Source organism: Oryza sativa, chromosome 9 (assembly GCF_034140825.1).
Source record: "Oryza sativa Japonica Group chromosome 9, ASM3414082v1".
In the NCBI taxonomy this organism is placed as follows: domain Eukaryota; kingdom Viridiplantae; phylum Streptophyta; class Magnoliopsida; order Poales; family Poaceae; genus Oryza; species Oryza sativa.
The window spans coordinates 14,301,797-14,324,662 of NC_089043.1; the positions used below are offsets into that span (position 1 = coordinate 14,301,797).

General features: G+C 43.4%; 1 protein-coding gene and 1 long non-coding RNA gene across 2 annotated transcripts; one reads left to right on the forward strand and one right to left on the reverse strand.

Annotated features, from left to right (window-relative positions):
* Positions 1-1,538: 1,538 nt before the first annotated feature.
* Positions 1,539-9,749, forward strand: LOC112936384 (uncharacterized). Its single transcript, XR_010735020.1, has 9 exons — positions 1,539-1,678; positions 3,035-3,245; positions 3,333-3,504; positions 4,839-5,875; positions 6,944-7,057; positions 7,616-7,787; positions 8,502-8,596; positions 8,735-8,825; positions 9,231-9,749. It is a non-coding gene; the product is annotated as an uncharacterized lncRNA (long non-coding RNA).
* On the reverse strand, positions 1,978-10,755 carry LOC9269190 (ABC transporter G family member 53-like). The gene is made up of 24 exons (NM_001404888.1): positions 10,360-10,755; positions 10,047-10,167; positions 8,891-8,979; positions 8,729-8,813; positions 8,469-8,628; positions 8,308-8,384; positions 8,120-8,173; positions 7,859-7,949; positions 7,461-7,762; positions 6,830-7,111; positions 6,414-6,730; positions 6,170-6,330; positions 5,965-6,068; positions 5,726-5,882; positions 5,522-5,635; positions 5,285-5,427; positions 4,825-5,157; positions 4,263-4,553; positions 4,098-4,181; positions 3,884-4,017; positions 3,312-3,539; positions 3,025-3,196; positions 2,496-2,750; positions 1,978-2,404 (listed from the first exon to the last, which is right to left on the reverse strand). Exons 1-24 carry the CDS (start codon positions 10,686-10,688, stop codon positions 2,147-2,149), a joined length of 4,341 nt encoding a protein of 1,446 aa, NP_001391817.1. The 5' UTR covers positions 10,689-10,755; the 3' UTR covers positions 1,978-2,146.
* Between the last annotated feature and the right edge of the window lie 12,111 nt (positions 10,756-22,866).

Consider the following 22,866-nt stretch of genomic DNA (forward strand, 5'->3'; position numbering starts at 1 on the left):
CAGAGCAAGGGAGGAGTTATACTGCTATCCGAAACTCTGCCTCCTTGAGCTCTGCCACACCAAACTCCAGACTGCTAACTCCAACTTCTAACTCCAAACTCCTACTTCAGTGGGAGCTAATTCCTAATGGAGTTGGAGACTCGTTGAGAAGTGTTTGGCTAGTTTTCAGCTCTAGATCTGAAAAAAAATTGAAAAAACAATTAAATTGAAAAAAAAATTGAAAGAAAAAAAGAAACCTAGTCGCCGGCAGCCCAATCACATGGCGCCGCCCGCCGCCGCCAATGCGTTGTGGCCGCGCGCGCCGCCCACTGCCTGCCGGCCTTCGCCCGCTAGCTCACTGCCCGCCGCTCGCGCGTCGTCCCGCCGACCTGCTGTGGTCGTGTGCCTGCCGCCGCCGCCTGCTAGCTCGCCTCCCGCCGCCGCGCGTCGTCTTGCCACTGCCAACACCGCGGGACAGCCCCGACCAGAGCGCCGCCGCCGCGCCCTCCACCGCGACAACCGACGCCATCGCCCCGATCCCTCTCACTCCTCCGCTGTCGTGGCCGAAGCTACCTGCCGCCGCTGCTGCCGCCCACCGCCGCAGCTATTGGACTCGGGAGGAAGATGGGGGAGGAGAGAGAACGGGAGGAGAGGATGTGGGTAGGGATAGTTCAGTGGCATTTTTACATAATTACACTAAAAAATTAAAGGGTAATGGGTCTTTTGGGGTGGAGTGGAGCAGCAAAAACCTAGCTCCACCCCCGTAGTACAATTTTGTGGAGCAGTTCTGCTAACTCTGCTCCAAAAAACGGAGGATCTAGACTGTTTGGCACAACTCCGGCTCCAGGTAAGTTGGGAACTGGAGCTGTACCAAACGGGGCATTATATGCCGATCTCCGGATCCACATCTAAAGTCTCCCCATGCGATTCAATGTACACTTCCTCTGCCACTGCATCTCGTGCTCACTGGCCCGTTTGCGCCAGCCCTCTCATCAACACCGTGCGAGTCGCTCATCAATCACGTCATTCGCCCACACACCCAAGCCAGCAGTGGCTCCTGGTAGCATCAAGCATGCATGCCTCCTCGAGGTCTTCTTCCAACACCACGTTGTCAAGTGAGCCTGGCTCATCGGTTACCCTTTCTCACCGACTGTACTACACAGTTCTCAATTCGCTGCTATACGTGCTTGAGATAATATGTGATAGATATATGGGGCCAAGGGCATTTCTGACCCTTTTGCTATTTAATTGGTAGTGAATATTATAGTAGTTATGGTGTCAAATAGCATATATTCACATTTTGGGAATATCTTCCCTATAGATCAAATTTTGCTATATCCAGAAGCTAAATCTTGTATTAACGGTGTTGTACGGAAAATTCGCCCAAAAGAAGAACTCCTGGAGGACGGGAGTGTATATTCTGTAAACTTTCAAAAGAAATATTTTTATAAATAAAAACATATGCGTATACATAAATAAAAAAAAAACTCATCATAAGAAAATGAGAATGGGCTATGGGCTCCAGTTTCTAGTGGGCTTGCTGGTTGCCCAAATGGCCCAAGAACTGGCCTGTGTTGGTCCAGGCCGTCGTGCACAGCCTCTCTCCACCGGCGAGAGGCGGCGGCGGCGGCGGCGGCGTGCACAGCCTCTCCCTCGAGCCGCTCCGGGGCTTCATGGCGCCATGGCCTCCTGCCCACGAGTAAGCCACACTCCCCCCCCTCCCCCCACCCTGTTGATTGACTGCCGCATCTGCTTCCCCTACAAGCTTTTGCTTGATTATTCGCGGTCATTATTGCGCTTCGCAACCAAATCGAATGCGCCATTGGAGAGGAATCAGTGGCCGCTGCCTACCCCAAAGTTCAGTAGGTTCGTATGGGTAGTTTCATGGGCTCCCGATTCGTTTCTCAAAGGGATGTGAGTTTTAGGGATTCGACTAAGAGTCTAGGAGGATGTGGAGCGCGATATATATATTTTCAGTTTCTCAAGGGGGGCAGCCAGTGCAAAAAACTCAATGAAACAACTTGTTAATCTGAGTACCATGAATTCCAGGATACACAATGTGCTTTAAGATGTACAATTATGGTGATACAAATGTGCTTTCAAGCTGTACAATTACGATGTGCTAGTATTCACATGCTATACACAACTCGGGTATGCCTTCCTCAATTTATCTCTTCTGGAAGTTGAATATCTTGATTGAGAGCCCGAAAAGGAAGGCGAAGAGGACGGCAAATGAGACCACCATCACGGCAACCACCCACAAGAAGTCACGATGGTAACCAAAGTAGCTCTCGACAAAGTCAGATATACGGACACCATTATCAAACGTGTCAGTTACATCCCCGAACTGTGAAGTTACCAACCCGTAGAGTGTCCACGCAACAGGGCAGACCCAATAGTACCATCTCCACCATATTGGAATTCGCTGCCAATAAAAAAATAGGCTGTATTAGAAAAGGCAGATGCTCCATAAGTGAAATTACTATAAGACATTTGTGAAATATTAGTATACTTACAGTTCTTGGTATTATAAATCCTGAGAAAAGGTTCCATATGGCATAGAATGCAGTGGAAACAACAGAGGCCACGTTATAGCTTGGAGTCAGACCCACCGACATCATGCCATAAAATGTGTAGTATGATAAAGTGAAATACATGAAAAACAGGTACCAAAAGAACTTGGCAGCTGTCCACTCAAATCCAATCATTGCATACACTAGAACACCATATATTAAGGACTGAACAAGGATGTATGGAAGTTCAATTGCAACCTGCGGACAGAATTGTATGTTAGCAGCACATAGTGTTTCTTTTACCATTTTCTTCCAATTACTTCGGGAGTTGTTCAACCATTGTGTTATATCCTGGTTAAAATATTTTATATAACCCTTTTAGAAGCCTCATATGTACAAGCTTCCATTTGATTTTGATGCTTTACATGTTAATTGAGCTGCTCTTTTTTCCCCTTCAAATAATAATCTTCTCTTTCCTATCATACAAATATCAATGCTATTGTATAATAAAGTTAATGTAAAATAACTTTACCTGTCCCAAGGCGTATGGCAAAGGTGAATACATGTGAGCTGCTCGTTCCCTGTAGAACACAGTGCGTTCAACAGACACAACTGGCTGAACGGAAGAAGAATTCTGCACTCCCATAAATAAAACTGACGCATACATGGAGCCCATGGCATTGAACAAGTCCTGTTGATTGCTCCTGCAAGAGTGGAGTATCCTCAGTGAATTGTGACAGATATAATCTCAAGGTAGCCTCTCTAAATCAGTGGAAAATGTTGCATATACATTTTTACTTGTTTTTATTGACCGTATACCTTTTTCTGCCAACACCCCAGAACATTGTTCCAAACAACAGTGCAATTACAATGGTGTAGAAGTATTTGACAGCAGTATATGGAGGGTTTCTCCAGTAGGACAGACTTTGCTTCCATAGGCAAGCCAAACATTGTGTGATGAAAGTTTGAGAGTATTCTGTTGGAAAGGATAGGTCACTTGAACCATCAGGAGGTGAGCTTAGCTCCTTTATCATACTTTTATTCCTCCTGTAATGCAAAAGAGACTATAATATTATTGAACTGTTAACATTGACTCGTTTAGATGCTTTTGAACATAAATTGCTACAGTAATAATCATGTTACACATATAGTGGCAGTTTGAAGCATTTGTGATGGGCCATTCATGATTTGAGCTTCATTTATAGTCCATATTTTTTTCACAAACAGGCTCATCTTTTCCATTTAGTGACTTACCCTCTTGAAAATAGTTAAGACACACTGAACATGATACTGATCGTTGCTGCCTTAATTTTCCAATATAAAATTGCGGAGCTTAAAATTTGCATGGTCTATAGTCAAAATTATCAACCATATGGCAACCAGGTACTTACCTGTACAGTTCAGAATTCTTGTATATTTCACTGAAGTTAACCCCAGTTATCTGTTCCTGTACAGTACTAGTCACTTCCAGCATCCATGTTGATGGATTGTAGCCATGTTTTATTTTGCTGACACCTTCAATAGACTTTAGAAAATGAAAGCAGCTCAATTACATGTTTTTAGAGCAAAAAGTCAAATTGATGGTAACATATATAATTTTTTTACCTCAAAATATCTGATCAATTCACACGAGTGCTGACCTACTGGACCTACATAAATCTCCTCACCTCCTCGTTTCATCAGGAATAGCTGCAAAGATAGTATAAGTATGTATTGAAAGAGTGCATCTTAAATCCATGTGACAAAAGAAGTGGGTATGATTTCTATCACCTCATCAAAAGATTCAAATATGTCAATGCTTGGTTGGTGAATTGTGCAAACAACTGTTCTTCCTGTGTCCACAGTATTTCTTATTGCCCTCATGACAATGGCTGCTGCTCGTGCATCAAGTCCAGATGTTGGTTCATCCATGAATATGATAGATGGGTTAGCAACTAGCTCCACTGCTATTGTTAGCCTTTTCCTTTGTTCTGTTGATAATCCACTAACGCCAGGCAATCCAACCAAGGAGTCTTTTAAGGGGGAAAGCTCCACAAGTTCCATGACCTCATCAATAAACATCTGCAAACCAGATTTCATTTGTCATAATATGCATGATGGTCTTACGAGTTACGAAATAAATGTCTACTATGCAAATATGACCAGAACATCCCCTCTAGTTTATGTATGAAACTTTGCAGCTAAAATTTTTAGCACCATCTATTTGTTGATTGATACATTGCATGGCATTCTAGATCAATTGAAAAGAAATGCATTCTCATTTTTAATCATGCTGTGTATGCTTTTATGGTATATGCTTACATATTAAAATACTAGTTATTTTTTGTCAAACCTTTCTTGTTGCAGAATCAATTTCCGCAGGCAATCGGAGCCATGCAGAGAATGCAAGAGACTCGTAGACAGTAACATTTGGTGAATGGATGTCATTCTGCTCACAGTATCCTGATACACGAGCAAAAGTTTCTTGCTTCTTTGGATAGCCAGAGATGGTAATGTTACCCTCTATGTATCCACTGGTCTTCCTCCCAGCCAACACATCCATCAATGTTGTTTTTCCAGCACCACTGACACCCATAAGAGCTGTAAGTACTCCTGGCCTAAATGAACCACTGATGCCCTTCAATAGCTCCAACCGGCTCTCTGTCACACCTTGTGCTTTAATTACCTACAAGTTTCATTGGATATTAAAGCCAGTTAGAGTTGCTCTTAAGTATTATAGATATAGGAGAATCTTCATACTGAGCATGCACATTTCAGATATATTTATATTTCAGTAATTCTCTACCAAATACCTCTGGCATGTCAACACTGTATCTTATATCTTCAAACGTGATGGAGAGAGGTACAAAAGGGAGAACCATTCCTTTCTTGCCTGGACTAGAATTCACTGTTGCATGGTTGGAAATTGCTTCATCATTACTATCATCCGCAGTGTCTGGTAGGCATATCACATATCCGAGGTTGTTGTTAGATGGAAACTCATTATGTTAAATCATATTTAGACAGCTAAATACAAAAGCGAACAGTACTTGTGTTGGTGGTAATTCGTCCTCTCGAGGATGCTTCTATAACATCACCGGTCAGATTAGCTTGTTTTATCTTCAACGTCTCCTCAGATATTGTTGGCTGATTGCTGTCAAATGCTGCAGTGAAAGAATGCATAAAAATGAGAAATTATAAAAATGAGAATTTATAAGCTCTGGCATTCCAAATATAATTTATTTCTGACTCACGATTGAGGAATGTGAGGCAGATTGTGTAGAGGATATTGAATAGCAGGACGTATCCGAGCAATGCACCAACACCAATCCAATACCATTTGGCCTCAGGGAAAACTCCACGGGATTCAAGAACTAGTTTTCCAAGTGGCTCCCTGAAACCAGGTATTGTCTGCAGTACAGCAAGAACAGAACACTTTAGCCAGACATTCATATAATGGCTGTTAATCGATTTCCATGAGTATTTTTTTTACCTTGTTCCAGCTGTGACCTAGAAATTCGTTTACTGATATGGCATTTTGTGCATACATCAGGGGTGATATCCAGTATCCCCATATCCACCATTTCTTCACGTTCTCTGTTCAATCAAATCAGCGTCCATTCATTATTTTTTTGATGTGGAAATTATAGAGGAACATAAGCAATCTGATTGAAGAATATAGATAATTTCTGCCTTACCTCTTGACAGGATAAATCCTCCCAAAAGCATAAAAATGAGTATACAGAATGAACCCATAGTGCTTGCAACAACCTGATGCCTTGCAAACCCAGCAATGAAGCGAAACAGTCCAGATGATGTCTCATTCATTACTAAAAGCAGCAGGAACTGTCTAAAAAGCCTGAAGCATTGAATTATTTCATTAGTTTCTGCAATACATTCATAGGAAGGCACAATGCAATGTGGAAATTTTGTTTTCTTTACCTCTCTACATTGGGATCAAATCCAATGACATAATATGTTATGAAGACCCATATTGTTACATTGAGCAAGGAGAGTGGAGTCTTAATGATCCATGATGGTAAGGAGTATGTCCATGCTGGATAGAAGAGGAGATCCCTTTGCTTGAAGAAAACAGGGAGTTTTGCAATAGTTAGACCAACTTCTGCCAATCCGTTGAACATGATCATCAGGATCCCAAAGAAGAGTGCGCCCATGTATATTCCCCCATTTGTTATTGAGTCATGATGCATATTGGTGCGGATAAAGACAGTCATCGCAATGAATGTCATGAGTGTTAACTGAATAAGAGAGAAACAACACAAATTAAATTTGTTATCGGCTTCCATGTTTTTTCTTAATAGAAACCTGTATTGAAAAGTTTCGGTTTCAAGAATAACCTGAGTTGCCTTGAATATATACACAAAGGAGTTCCTTTTCATGAGCAATATCTCTCTGTCAATGTTCGCTTTAAGCAGTTCTTTCATGCTAGCACCATATTTTGATGTTTTCAGGGCAGCAGGGTGGCTCCTGCTCTTGTCAAATGGGATTGCCAACTCACTTCTTATTGCCTGACCAACATGGAAAGACTGAAATGCCTCTGCAAACTCCTTAACAGGAACATATCGGTATGTCTCATCACCATGCATCCAGTATTGCCGCTGATCTTTCCTTGAAGTAACCTATAACATATCATTTATATTAATTCAAACTCAAAAGTTGCACTAAATTATGATTGTAGCATTTAAAAATTCTCTAGAAAGTTTTCTACATTGTCCTCTTCTTTTAATTTCTATTTTTTCTTAAGCGAGAAAGCCCAGTGTAAGAAATATTTTCAAGTCCAGTATAAGAAATATTTTCAAGTAATGCTACTTCTATATCCATTTCATTTGTAAACAATATTATATTTGCATAGTTTACTTTGTCATATATGTCCAGTCTTGTTCTGTAACAAGATACTGCATTTTTTCCATGAGATGTGTCACTAGAAAAAAGCTTGATAAAACATGTTGAGAGAACTCAATTACTCACTTCCTGCAAGAAGTCTGCTACGCCTTTTCTCTCAGGACATTTGAAGCCAACTGATTCAAAGAATTCTAGCACATGTTCACGAGGACCATTGTAGACGACCTGACCGTCTGAGAGGAGGATTATATCATCAAACAATTCATATGTCTCTGGTGCAGGTTGTAACAAAGCAATGACTGCTGTTCCACCAACAATGTGGATGGTCTGCCGGATGGAGTCCACAATATTGTATGTTGTGGAGCTGTCAAGTCCAGTTGATATCTCATCCATGAAAAGGGCTCGTCCTGGGGTGACAATCATCTCAGCTGCAACACCAATTTCAGGGTCCGGGTAAGCAGTGAACCTTGTATGTCTGCAATATGTAAGCATCTAGTACTTTATTTGTACCAAAGATACATTACCTGTGGTTACTCTCTTTTTCTGCCCCCCTGATATGCCTCTCAACATATTGTTGCCTACGATTGTGTCAGCGCAAATATCCAATCCCAAGACCTTCAATAGTTGAATAAAAACAAGAATTGAAGAATTAGTATCATAAACACCTTTCATTTTGTATACCCCCTGAGAACATGGGAGAAACATTTGTTGCCATTGAAGTTTGAATGGTGATAGCTAACGTAAATTATATTAGAACTGTATATAAGTAGTTATTGTTCATGCACCTTTAGTATGTGATTTGTGACCACCTCGGCTTTCTGCTCTCCTGTTGCAGCAGCCTACACAAGCCAAATAGGAAGTTCATATGAATGAAGCTATTCTCTGAAACAATTGTAGATGACAAAAACTAAAAATCAACAAAATGGAACAACTTGTGAATTAAATGAATTGTGATATAAGAACTGCATTGAACCTTCAAGTATATATCTACTTCTGGATCTGGTTTAATATTTTCTTCCTTTTCTCTCCTTGATAGTTCCATTAGCAGATCTGAGCATTTTTTCAGAAAATTGTTAGCTATTCCATGTGACATGCCATTGTCCAGATTTTTTTTTTCATTTTTCTGTTTCTTACCGTAACGGTGGCCAATTCCTTGACATTTTGCAGAGAAATTGACTGTCTCACGAACCGTCAATTCACCCATATGTAGATCATGTTGACTAACATAAGCTGCTGATCTCCGGGGCTCGAATTCATCCATGGTATGGCCATTGTATGTTATTTGTCCAGATACCTTGTGCGGTTGCAATGTTACATTTAGTACTAGTACTTCCAAGGGTATGATAAACTGACAAAGCAATGTACTCAAGTAAATAAAAAGAATAATTGAGTACCTTTAGACCTGAAGGGACATTTCCAGCCAAGGCCAAAAGAAGTGTGGTTTTTCCAGCGCCAGGAGGACCCAAAAGCAAGGTCATTCTGAAAACAGAGGTATAAGTTAACATACTGAACAAAATGAATATTATCTGGAAACTGGCAATATGCTGGGAAGTTACCTGTGAGGCTTGATTATCCCACTGACATTGTGAAGGATCGATATTTTCTGCTTCCTATTTGGTGTTATGTGAAGAGTGTTTGCCAGACCCTGTTTGTATGGAGGTGATTAACACCTTGTCAGTGCACATGCGTGGACAGTACAAGAAGGGAGTCTGATGTCATTTGGTAGATGAATGCAAACAAAAAGTGTACTGTACATTCATGTTTTACATTCACAGTTCCTTCTGTTAAACTAAAAATAAATTTAATTTAACTTGATATCCTTGTTTATGTGTTATTTACATCCTTGCTGTAGATATTGTTTAGGAGGTCTACTGATGATGAATTCTGTATTTGCAGAGCCCTATGTTTGGAGTACCAATCAGGCAAGTCTGCTGTTTATCAAGATGTCCAAGAGAAGTCGTGTTACCAACTCCAACCAGAGAACCTAATCTCGTTGCTCTTCAGGATCACCGGTTTGACTGTCTTAACAGTGGCCCAGAATTTTGCTGCACTACAGGAAGCTCTCTAGCTAACACGGGCGATTGTCGTAATCAAAATTAATGACAAGCACTGAATTTGTTTTTGCCAACTAAGTTTCACAAAACCACAGATATATTGACTAAATTAACACAAAACTACAGATTGATACATCACTTTAATTCTGTAGTTTTATGATATATCACCTTAAATCTGTAGTTTTGTGATAATTTGAACAAAGTATTTGTAGTTTTGTGAAATTTACTAATTTTCTCCTATCGGTGGATGTACCAGTTTGAGTTACGTTTCTATTATTGCAATAGAAAGAAAACTCTGACTAGAAGTACCCTCTCTGAAAATAGTCAACGAGACCAATTTATTTTGACGTCTCGTAGCATATTTTATTGAGTATTGACTGTGACACTTTGGCATTACTATGCAAAGCTCAAGCACGTAAACACATCAGGGTAGGTACCCTGTACACCAATGAAAAGCGGGCAAAGTGTTCAGTTTATTCAGAAAACTGCCTACTGCTGAACTGTGAGTACTCTAAAACCCCAAAACTAATCTGAAAAACTGAACAATCTCTGTACCAACTCTCATCATCAGCCAGATTAGTTGGCGAAACTACTCAATTGTTTGTGATTAGTTACCACAACACATGATGATTATTATTATAGACTGATGATATAGTACCTCCAGCACATTGGCGTAGGTGTTGAGGATGGTGGGCAAACCTCTGCTACCAACGTACGCCTCCGCTTCCACATTCAGGTTCTCGTACCGCACCTCGATCGTCGGCAGCTCGATCCCAACCCTGCATGCGCGCATCCATCAATCCAAAACCATCAAAATCACTCTACACTTATCATGATGTGACACTAATTTGGAATCACGCGAGAGAACTTTTTCGAATTTTTGGAAATAGTTTTTTCTTCGTCTGAACTCTAAACTGAACTGAGGAGGGCGGAATTTGAAAAAGAAGAAAAGAAAAATTCGAATCTGGTACCTGTCGACGCGGTCCTTGAACTTGGAGAGGAAGCGGGCGTGGTCGTCGCCGACCCAGGCGAGGCGCTGCAGCAGCGCGTGCCGCTCCTGGGGGCCGAGGCGCTGCACGTTCACCTCCCGGAGCTCGCCCTCCGGCATGGCCAGCACCGCCGTCCGCGCCCTGTCGTAGGTGGGGAGCTTCTCCAGCGCCGCCCACCGCAGCGCCTCCTCGTCGTCCTCATCCCTCGACGACGACCGCGAGAAGAACACGGCGGCGTCGCCCGACCGCGCCGACGACGCCTCCCGCCGCAGGCTGCCCCCGAGCGCGTGTATCTCGCCGGCGTCGTCCATCGATCCCGCCGCCGCCCGCCGCCGGTGAGAGTGTGAGTGCTCACCGGCGCGACGCGTCGAAGAAGATGAGATGAGACGGCGCGAGAAAGGAGATGGCGGATTTATACTGATGATGGTGATGATGGTGATGAGAGGGAGAGAGAGAGTTAAAAGGTTAAAACGGTATGATGATGACGTGGGCCGTGACGTACGACACAGCGTGTTCATAGTTTTTCAGGACAAATTTTGATTTGATTTCCGGTTTTTGGAGATAAACCTCTGCAGCGACGACAACCTTAGCCTTCTAGAAACAAAACATTATATATACGTACTCCAAAACCTATAAATAGATCCCCGTTTGTTTCTTCTATCAGCAGAGGATATAATTTTGGATACTCATGATACGCTTTTCAAACTGCTAAACGGTGTGTTTTGTGTGAAAATTTTCTATATGAAAGTTGCTCTAAAATATCATATTAATCTATTTTCTAAGTTTGTAATAATTAAAACTCAATTAATCATACGTTATTACCACCTCGTTTTTTTGAAACACTTAATCTTTATTTTATCTTCATCTTTAGAAGATTCAAACACCACCATATATTCTCCCGCTGCAAACTCTATATTATTTTCCTTGCAAAGGATTGAAAATGAGGATACAATTATCCCAAATATCACATACAATTGGTTTTTTTATTACAGGAAAGAAGCAAACGTACACATATCACCGTACATAAAATACCTCTAAACACATACTCAAAATAACGAATTAACAGCGGCAACTTAGCCTTAATAAAATCTTATTAAAAGCTCACGCATATGTTTAGCATTGGTAGCCACCAGATTTTAAATTTTGATGGGTCTAGTTTATATACTAGTGACTTACCGTAACATATGAACGTCTCCGGTACATATCAATTGCAACTATAGCACTATAAGTAAAATTGAACTATTATCACAGGCAAGGTTTAAGCGCTACTAGCTTGTAGTAGTAGCTCCTGCCTTATTTATACCTTTTCTATAAAAAAAACGAATTCCTTTTTAGTACCTAAAAAAATATTGTAGTACCTTAAAGTGTTTGATTTTTCTTGCATTACTTAAAGAGGTTCTAATTATGATGAAAAAAAATAAAAAGGTTCGAATAAGCTGTGTAGTTTGTCTAACAACTTCCCCTTGAAAACTAGGATAAGGTCGTAACTCAAAGCTGGCCATGTTTCCGTGTTTATTTGAACCACACGTATTTGTAGGAAAGGATATGAATCATGTCACTGCACCTTAAACCTCAGCGGCTTTAATTTGCACTTACTATATGAATTGCATACATAGTAGGAAAAACATATAAAGCCATATAAACCCTGATCGAACAACTTTATTTAGTTCTAAATATCATTTTAATGATGCCTCTTTTTTGTACTGAACAAAATGTTCAATAAAGATTCCTTTACACCTAAAACAAAAATCAACACCGACACTTATATATATATAAGTCGTTTTATCTTCTCAACAGGCCCCCACCACTACTATACTCATCCAACTAAAATGTAGTTGAAAAACACATGTACAGTAAAAATGAGTTGTGCAACATATATAATAGTTCAACAAAACTGAGGTCCATTCCAATTATAGTCCACAAAAATGCTTTTCTCTTTCATGCATTATAGATGAAAATTTGTATATATCCCTGCATCTTTTTAATCTTTTTAAGTGGGGGCAGATTCTGTTTGTCTCAAAATGAAAGAAAAAAAAACAAAGAAGAAACTTTTGTTCCTTAATTATTGGAGTCACTGGGTGTCTCTGATCTTGATCCCCACTTCCCATGTTAATTGCTTCCCTTGCTTGTAGGGAAGTGTGTTGTCCAATTAGAAAGGGAAAGCATCAGCACCTTCATTGATGGATAAGGCCAAATTGTGCAGATTTTTAATGGCTGCTCCACTGCTCCTTAGCAGCCGGCCACTGTCCAACGAGATCAGGACACGTGGCTTAAAATCACAATCGACGCACGACCTTCAGTCACGTAATATCACACTTCGCATTTGTTACTTTCTATTATAAGATTTTTTGATTTTTTTTCTAAGTTAAACTTTTTATAATTCGATTAAGTACATAACAGACATAGCAACATTTTTAAAAAATTCTATTAAAATATATCTAGTGTTAGATTTAATGATTATTATTATAGACGTTGCTAGATTTTTCTATAAATTTGATGAAACTTATAAAAGGTTTGAAATAAAAAGTTAAAATGTCTTATAATATAAATGTAAACGGAGGGAGTAGGTAGCCTTTCGCATAAAAAAAACAGTATTATATATAATGGCACTGGATAACCGGTTTTCTGGTGGAGTTTGTGCACCCGTCGTTTTCGTGCCGTTAGCTGCAATCACATCATCACTGATGCAACTGCCACTGAATTTCTTTTTCATAGGCTTCCATTCGAATCTGCAGGCCAAGAGTTTGCAATTTCGTTGAGATTTCGGATAGAGGGTTTGAAACATGCAAATCACAGGGATCTGTGTCACGAACTGAAAACGCGCGTACGTGAACGCTCGCGCAAGCTGAGGTCGCGTGAATGCTCACATGTGTAAAGCTATGGCTACTTAAGAATCGACAGTTGTATGGCTTCATACGGTTTCTTAAGCTCGATATGAGCATGCACATAAGGTCCCACGTGTAGAATAAATTTTTGTGCTTGCTCAAATTATTTTATATCAAAGTAAAATCGCCCGTACAGTGAGTATAGTGAGCCGATACGGCCGACTAATTATTTATTTTATCAAAATAAAATCGGCAGTATAATTTGCTCAAATTATTTATTTGTGCTTGCTCAAATTATCATCTAATCTAAATAAAATCATAATGAGAATTGTATAATCGGCCGTATAGTGAGTATAGTGAGCCGATACGGCCGACTTTTTCTACATGTACATTTCTACGTGGTGGAACTGCGGAGTTAGGAAAAGATAGCTAAGTTGTTGTTCACGTTTCACTTACTCAATGCATGTGGGATACCCAATCCATCTAATATGTACACTAGTCCAAAAGGATTTTGTAAGTATGGATAAAAGTGCAGACACAAGATATGGACCAGAGTATTCTTATTACACAAAATCACTCATATGCTCTCTTTATCCAGCCAATTCTTATACGTACATGGAAAGTAGGGTGAGATTCAATTATTGTATTGGGCTGATCTTCATGGGCCAAAACCCAAGTTTCTCAACATGAACAACACGAATCGTATCATCATATATTCATACATTCTCCCGAAGCTAGATTTTTTTTCCCAAGGCAAACAAACAGACAAAAGGCCCATCTGTTTCCTTATATCTTGTTCTTTCCCTCTCAAATCATTTTTTATCATGTAGGGAAAAATATAATTAACTGCAATATTCCCCGGCTGCTAAGAACTTATTATATCATATTTTGGAGGATGATCTGGTGTTGAGTGCACGGTTGACACTGACAGTTTGTTGTAACCTTCTTCCTGTTTTCAATAGATAATCTTATTGACGTTTTGACACAAGTTTTGATTATTCATCTTATTCAAAAATTTAGTACAAATAAAAATATATAAGTTGTGCTTAAAGTATTTTTAATGATAAATCAAGTAAAAATAATAATTACATACTTTTTAAACAAAATAAATGGTTAAAAAGTGTGAAAAAGTCAATGACGTTATCATTGAAAACCAAGTAACATGTAAGATCATCTGCATGGCTAGCTCTGATCCAGCAGTGTACTCAATAAAGCATCTTAATATCTGTCCATATCAGTGACGTCTCTTTCTGCTCAAGTTCAATACCAAAGTATTGCAATCTTCACGTGTCTCCGGACAACTATAGGCGCAATTTTTTTTCGTTTTCTTTTTGAAGGGAAACCATATATAGATGCAAAGCATGACGATGAGAGATCGATTTGGTTGCTTGACTTCTTGCAATATTGATGTAGTGGATTTGGATTTTTCGATTTACCCCACAAATTAATCATGGTGAATGCATGCGTGGAACAAAACTTGAGATCGGCCTTTCAGCGCGCAAATCTTTGGTTGATATATGTCCATCGAAATTGTCCAGAGAGGAAAATATAAATATAAATTCTTAGCTAAAATACCAATGCGTGAGACAACTTGCAGTTTGTGTAGCTATCTAATATTTTGTCAAAATATTACATCATATATTTAATTTTTCAACAATCAAATAATTTGTTCAAATTGTACAAATAGTCTTCCTTCTTGCCAAAAAACATTCTAAAAACAACGCAACACAAATATTCCCCATTCATATCGCTATCAGTCCTTGTAGTAGTATTTTAGGTATGTTCTATACCACTGCACCGCATCGTACTTCACCTCCCAACAAAACACTTTTTCCCCTATTTTACCACCCCCAAATAATTACTAGCTAGGTTACTTAGTTCACTATCAAATGATATTTCTTGCAGTGGTAGTATAATTTGAAATCTAAAATCCAGTGAAATGAAAAATAAAATTACATGCCCCTTAGTTTAGTAGAACATCTGTGACCTAGTTATCGAATATAAGGAAGAATCTGTTCTTAATGAACACTGTTTATGAAAATTTAGGCAAACAAATATAAATAACTACTAAAAATTTGATAAATTGACCCTTAACCCGTACCAAAACAAATGGCAAAAATGAACCGTCGGCTGATGGTGCTGAGTTATAACATCTCAGCGTCACCGTTTTTGGCACTGAGATCCTTGCTGACCTGTTCGGAACTCCACGTGGAGGGGGGGGGGTCATATAATTAGAGTATTGCGCAATAATTTGTAAACAATGTACTGGTGTTGCAATGTTACGTTCTTTTGCTGGTGTACGGTGTACCCTAGAACCAGGGTTCGAATCCCCATCAAGTCAGGCATTTTTGTTCTTTTTTTTCTTCAAATGTTCAATCTACGCGCATACAAATAAATGATTAATAATGGTCTCTGCTTTTGAAAAAAAATATATATACGATACTGTTCAATCTACACGCGTATATATTCAAATGTTCAATCTACGCGCATACATATAAATGATTAACGATGGTCTGCTTTTGAAAAAGAAAATGTATACGATACTAATCACTCTGTTAGCCACCAAACTGAAAGAAAACATAGGCCAATGAACAAAATTAATGGAAAAATATTGTTGCTATGTCGAGGGCTCGAACCCATAAGTGCTGCACACACGATTGGGCATCACACCACCAAGCTACGTTCGCATAATGAATTTGATGTTCCTTGCATCACACCACCAGGCTACGTTTGTATCATGAATTTGATGTTCATTTTGTATTAATTAGCTTGTAAAGGGGTCAGTGCCAAATGCATTGGCGCTGACACCTAGTCCACGTGGAATTCCGGTTAGCTCAGCAAGGATCTCGACGCCAAAGATGATGGCGCTGAGATGTTATAGCTCAGCGACGTCATCGGGGTTGGTATTGTGCCAACGGTTCATTTTTGTCATTAGATTTTGGTATGGGTTATTTTCAAATAATTTCACTAAAGCGGTTAATTTGTCAAAATTTCGGAAAAAAACTACGTGTGAGATCACCCAAGGTCAAATATTATGTAAACTACTTGAAATGATAGGTTAATTTGTCAAAATTTCAGAAAAAAACTACATGTGAGATCATCCAGGGTCAAATATTATGTAAATTACTTGAATTGATAGCACGAAATATTTAGTTGGATAGGGTCTCAATAAAACAATAACCATTCAACCTCTCGTTGCCATATCAAGTAGCAAACATATTATGAAAACCGAAGCATCGAGTAGAGAGCATAGGAGATATTGATAGGACTCCGCGTGCTAGTCAATTTCAGCCTGAGACATGCCCATCAAGCCACACAAAGGTGGTGACCAGATGGTTACACATTTCAAGAGACTTGACAAATTGTTGGAGGTCTATAACATCTCAAATGCTCTAAACTTATACTCATGTGAATAAACTAGTTCGTAGAATAAGCACTAGTTTCACATTTTCATTTAAGCAATGATAAACAGAAATAAGGCATGAATAGAAATTAGAACCCAGATTATTACAAGATGTAATTTCCTAAGCCGATCGGCCAAATATATATAATGATTCATGGAAGCTTGTATACCCATTCCCACAAGCAGCTGACTAGAGGTAGACCCATAATGAATCAAATCCTAGAAGAAGCAGTCGAATCCCGAATCACTCAATTCAATTTAAACCTAATACCTGCAATATATATTATATACGAGTGACAAGAGTCAGTACATCAATCAAATTAATATACTGGTAAGCACAAATCAAACCTAACATTCTATATGCAAAGCCATAATTCAATGGAAGGTTGTCTTTAGCTCAATTACAGCACAAAGGCAAATTTTGGTTCACAAACATTTGTAAAGAGAGTTGACAATTCAATTCACAAAACATGAACATAAATATAACATAATAGTCATCATAATATCATCATATAATCATTATTGATGCCTAAACCGACATCAAGTCTCACATTCATCATCAATATACCATAAACCATATAATTCAACACAAGTTACCATTTTCAAACCCATGTTTCACAAACACAATTTGAAAATATAAATCTATAATATTGACATTTCACTAAGCCGCTCATGACCGCGAGCATGACTAAACGATTAGTTTTGAGAACTCTGCATAGTTTGTACAACTTTACCCACATGACATGAATCGTTCTAGTTTGACCGGTTTCCGTCGGTACCACCACACTCTACACCTTGATTGTGGTCTAGAGGTCATAACATAGCCATTACATCATAGGATTTCATTTGTACAATCGGGGAAAAAGTAAATCAAAGATCCATCTGCTCCAAGCTTCAGAATATGCCCTTGCACTAGATAAGCCTCATCAATACGCGAACGAGCGGCTGAGTTAAAAGCAATTTGGTTGCTAACCACCCCTAGCCCTTTTGCTATCCGAGTAATCAGAGAAGTGCACTCCTGTAGCGCCCGTTCCGTCGTGGCGCCTAGCGGGAAAATTATCTCTTAAAAACCCTAATTGCGAAATTTGTTTCCTTGCTTGTTGTCTAGTGTCCGTGCCATCTCAAGATCTCAATCCCCGATCTATCGTCGAGTTCAATTCCGAATCCAATCCTTCCAAATCAAATCCCTCCGCAAAAGTCTATTTTGCCTCCCCCGAGGTCGATGGGCCGAATCCCGCTCGGCCCATCTCTCCCCCGGCCCCCTCTCTCCCGGGCGCCCTCGCTCTCTCTCTCTCTCTCTCTCTCTCTCTCTCGCCCTCTCCCCTCCCCGGCGCGCTCCGCTTCTCCCCCCGCTCAGCTCCGCTCCGCCTCGCCCGCGTGCCGCGCGCGCGAGCGCGTGAGCCGCGCCGCCCGCGCCGAGCCAAGCCCTCCTTTCCGCTCCCTCGCTGCCGCTCCCCGCGCGTTGATCGCGCGCACGCCCGCGTGGTCCTCGCCCGCGTCGCGTCTGCGCCGCCCGGCCCCGCTGCCCTGCCGCGCCTGCAGCCGCTCGGCCCCGCAGCCAGCGCGCGTGCCGAGCCGCGCCGCTCCATCCGCCGCGCCTCCCGTTGCAAGCCGCACGCGCGTGCCGTGGTGGCCGACCGCCTGGTCGCCGCCGTCGTCAGCGTCTGCCGCGTCTGTCGCCCGTGTCGTCGCGCCGCTCCAAACCGCCTGCCGTCATCGCCGTCGTCACCGCCCGGCCCCCGCCACTCCGCGCGCAAGCCGCCAAGGGACGGAGGCAACGCCCCTCCTCTCTCTGCCACGTCGCCCCCGCTCCCCTCCTCCTTTTTCCCAAATCGGCAAAGGGGCAAGCCCCCTTTCTCCCCCTCCTTTTCCCCTTTTCCTCCTCGCCGGCGTCATCCTCCCTGTCGCCGCTTTGGCCGCGACCGCCGAGCGCCAGCTCGCGCCCTTGACCGCGCAAGTCGGTTCCCAAACCGACATTGCCGCCCATTTAAACCCCAGCCTCCCCTTTTGTCACACCCCGAAGTTTTCCTCCCAAGCCAAAATTGTAATTTATAAATGATCCCAAGAAAATGCAGGTGAAATCAGGAGAAAACCCTAAGGAAGTAATGCAAATAATAATCGGATTTGACATGTGGAATTTTTCTTGAGTTCTACATGTCGAAATTCATTAACAGGATTTTTAGTGAAATTTTCAGAGCTCTAGAAATAATTTTAACCAATTAAAATGGAGCAGGCAATATTGTTAATTCCAGGGAAAATCCTTTTTCCTTTTTCTTTTTCTTTTCCCTCCCTTTTCCTCCTTTTTTTCGAATGGGCCGCCGGCCCATTCCCCTCCTTCCTTCCCTCCTCCTTGCTGGGCCGGCCGCAGGCCGAAGCCCACCCAGGCCGCCCCGCTGCCTCCTCTCTCGGGGTCGCCGACAGGTGGGGCCCACCTGTCGGGCCCGTCTCCCTCCTCCCGCCGATCCCGGCGCGCCGCCGCGCCCGCAACCGTCGCCGCGCCCACGTCTCCGCCTTCCCCGGGCCACGTCGACCACGCCCGCGCGTGCGCCGCGTCTCCCGCGCCCTTTCCCCTCTCTCTCCCGCTCGCGCCCGCGCCCGAGATGGCCGGGATTCGAAAATCGAATCCCGCCTCTCTCTCCTCCCCACTCCCCACGTCGGCCGGCGATTCCCGCCTCTCCCGGCCACGTCCGGTTCTCTCTCCCCCTATTTAAGCATCGCCGTCGTCCTCTCTCACTTTTTCCCCATTTCGCCGACCCCTCCCGAGCTCCCCATTGCTCCCGCGCCGTGCAACCACCCGCCGCCGCCGCTTCCGCTACTCCGGTCGCCGCTAGCCGCCGCTAGGCTCGCCGCCGCACCGTGCCGTCGCCGCCGTCGGGTTCGCGTGGCCGAGATCCATCCCGTCCACCCCTCTTTTGTCGAGGTCCGTCGCCGGAGAGCCGTTCCCGTCGTGCGACGGTGAGGGTCGCCATGTCCGCCGCCTTCGGCCGGCATCCCCGCCTCCTATGGCCCCTCTCTTCCTCTCTAATCCCTTTCGTTCCGTTCTTTAGGTAGTCCCGGTCACCGTCCGCCGCGTGTCGACTGCCCTCCGTCGCTCCTCGTCGCCGGACGCCGTCGTCCCCTTCGGTGAGGACTCCTTCCCCTTTTCTCTACTTCCTCGATTCTCCGTGCGTCGCCGCCGCCGCGCTTGCCGTCGCCTTTGGTCGTTGCCGCCGTCCACTGCCGCCGCTTTCGCGTCGCTTTTGCGCCGTCGCCTCCGCAGCCGGATGCCGTCGCCGGCAACGCGACGTGCGCGTGCCGCCGCCGTCAGCCCCGGGTCGGCCGGTCGGCTTTGATGCCGAGCCGAGCCCGGCGGCTGCCTCCACCGCCGCCGTCCGATCGGCCCGAGGGCGATCTGGGCCGTCGGTCCCGTGGACCGGCGGTGGACCACCCGCGTGGTCCCGGTCCACGGTGAACCGCTCACCCTTGAGTCGCTGACCAGTGGGCCCCGCATGTCGGCGCCGCGCCCCCCCGTGCTGACGTCAGCCCTGGTTAATATTGCGCAATAAATTATTTAAGGATTTTTGTTATAGTAATAAACACAGTGAATCTTCTAAAATTCATAACTAATTCATCCGAGCTCCGTTTAATCCCATTCAAGTCTCAGTAAATCAAGAAAAATGTGTAGAATCCATTAAAAATGGTTTTGTTCCCTGTTTCAGTAGTCTTATAGCCTGTTTGCAATGTTTGCCTTGTATGTCGCTAGATTCCGGTTCCTCCGACGCTCCGGTGTACTTCGAGATAGTCGCCGAGGTCCCTCCAGTAGCAGAGCAAGGCAAGTCATGCTTGTCACTTGATCATATTGATCCTATATTGCAAATGTCCTAATGTTTTCTTTCAAATACCGCATTTGTTTTGCAATGTTAATATGGGATGGTTACCTATTGTTACAGCCATGCTATTTTGATACCATGCTCCTTTGTTAGCTTGGGTTATAACATGATTAGAGTTAGGACTAGGGTTTGCTTAGCCATGCTTAGTTCAACTAGTTCACAATGGGGAAAATCATATTAATGTTTAGACTGTTAGTTCTAATGGTAATGTTGGTTTAGTGACACCGCTTTGGTGTTGGTTAATTAAAATGAATCACATGGTGGGCTGTGGGTGCATGGTTTTGCTGGTCGCACCCATGGCAGTTAAGGACCGGTTCGCGGGATGCCCTGGAAGAATTTATCGTACTTACCACAAGCCAGCGTGGGCAACGGCTGGGCTTGTAGTGTAGCTTTCCTCTAGTCGACGCATCCAGGCAAGGGTGGGCGTGATGGAGCGGGGCGGGCCCTGCGACGGCCTCTGTCGCTTCCGGATTCACCTAGGCACGAGAGGGGACTGCTCGTTGCCCGCTGGGGACGGGGGTGAAACCTGAGGTGTGGTGTGCTTGGCTAGAGGGGGTTATGCGAAGGGTCCTGTCACGGCCTCTTTTCGGTATGTCGTGGTGGCATGTCGGCGCACGGAAACGTGTCGTGGGGCTGTGTCTTGTGGGTACAGTTGTACACCTCTGATCAGAGTAAAACTATTCGAATAGCCGCGCCCGCGGTTATGGGCGGTCAACCAGATTCACCGTGATTAGACTCACATTAGTTTAGTCTAATGAATTTGGATGGTATAGGGGTTGGTTGGGCCTGTTGCAACGTGGTGTAGCGTTGGACAGTGGATGCTTAATACTGCTTAATTATTACAACTGTTTTCGCATTCAACTCCTGTTTATAAATGCCAGTATTTATGCAAATGAACCTGCTTAGCTATCCCTTGTTGAATCCATGCATCATACCCCCATTCCGGTATGACTTGCTGAGTACAGTGGGTAGTACTCAGTCTTGCTCTATTTTTCCCCCGATCCCCAGAGTTCGAGTTTGGGTCAGATGAAGGTTTCTCCGAGGAATAGGCTTCGTCCGTGCCGTCGAGGATGCCTGTGGAGTGGTGTTCCCGCTGCAGTTTAGTCAAGGCTTAGCTCCAGTTATCTTTTGTTTTCCGCTGCATTTCTGTAAGACTTTTATGATGTTTGTAAGACGTGGATCTGAATGTCAACATTGTCGTTTGTGTACCCCGGCTGGTCCTGGACGGGGATTTTAATGCACACTCTGCTTGGAATTCTATTCGGGAATTTCTGGGCGTGACAAGTTGGTATCAGAGCCAGGTTGACCGTAGGACAAGCCAAATGGAAACCTAAGAGCCCTCTGAATCCTTTTCATTGCATATGTTCTTTGCAATTGGATTTGTTCCGGGAAAATTGGGATCTGTTCTTGTGGTTCAAGGGAAAAATCTTGGTCGCTCGTTTAAGTGAGATTTTTCAAAACGAGTCAGTCTAGGGTTTTAGTAAAACTATTGGGATTTATTCGTCAGTCAGTTGGGGTTTGATGGGTGAAATGCATTAGGTCCTAGCTCAGGAACATGGGTTGCAAGGTATTTATGCTTTATTTGTTATTATTAATATGTATCTAATTTCTCATTATTTTATCGTTATGTGAGTCTGTCTTGTTTATTCGCTCTCATGCAAAATGATCTATGCATAAAAATTTCGCTCTTATTCCTTTCCCTTATTTGAGTCTTTTATTGCTTTATTTAAATTTGGATTTGAGCATGCATTGATCCTACTCCTTTGTCTTCTCTAGATGGCCGGTCACCCACCCAACCACCGCGGAGAAGGCATGATCGACTTTGTGGCAGAGCTGGCACGCATGACACTGGTGGTGGGCTACCCCAACGCGCCAGAGTACACGACGATTCCGCCGCTCAGTGGCGAGCTTCCTCACCGTGTCCGCTTGGAGGTCCATGGCTACGTGGGGACTTGCCTCGCTAACATGGCGGTCGAGGCATGTGGAGGCACAGCAGATCATGCCTGTCAGGAGGCAGCCTACTTGATGATGGCCAGACTACGGGAGCGCCACAACTACATCTTCCACGACACGGCGTACCGCTACCACCCCCGTCGAGCCAACGGTGATGGCGTCAGCTCCTTCCGTCCGACAGCCGGCGAGAACGACACCACATTTGGTCACATGTGTGCTGTGATGAGGGGATTGGACAGGATGCACTCGGACCTGCACAAGGCGACCAAGGCCTTGAACGATGGGAAGCTCATGAGGATCGTCGCTCTGAAGGACGAGATAGCGCGCCTGAAGAAGGAGAACGCTCAGCTAAAGGGTCTTCCAGCGCCAGGAGGAGTCCGGATCCGCACTACGCCCCGCAAGACGACGACGGCACCCGTGCGCATCCAGCTTGCGCCCA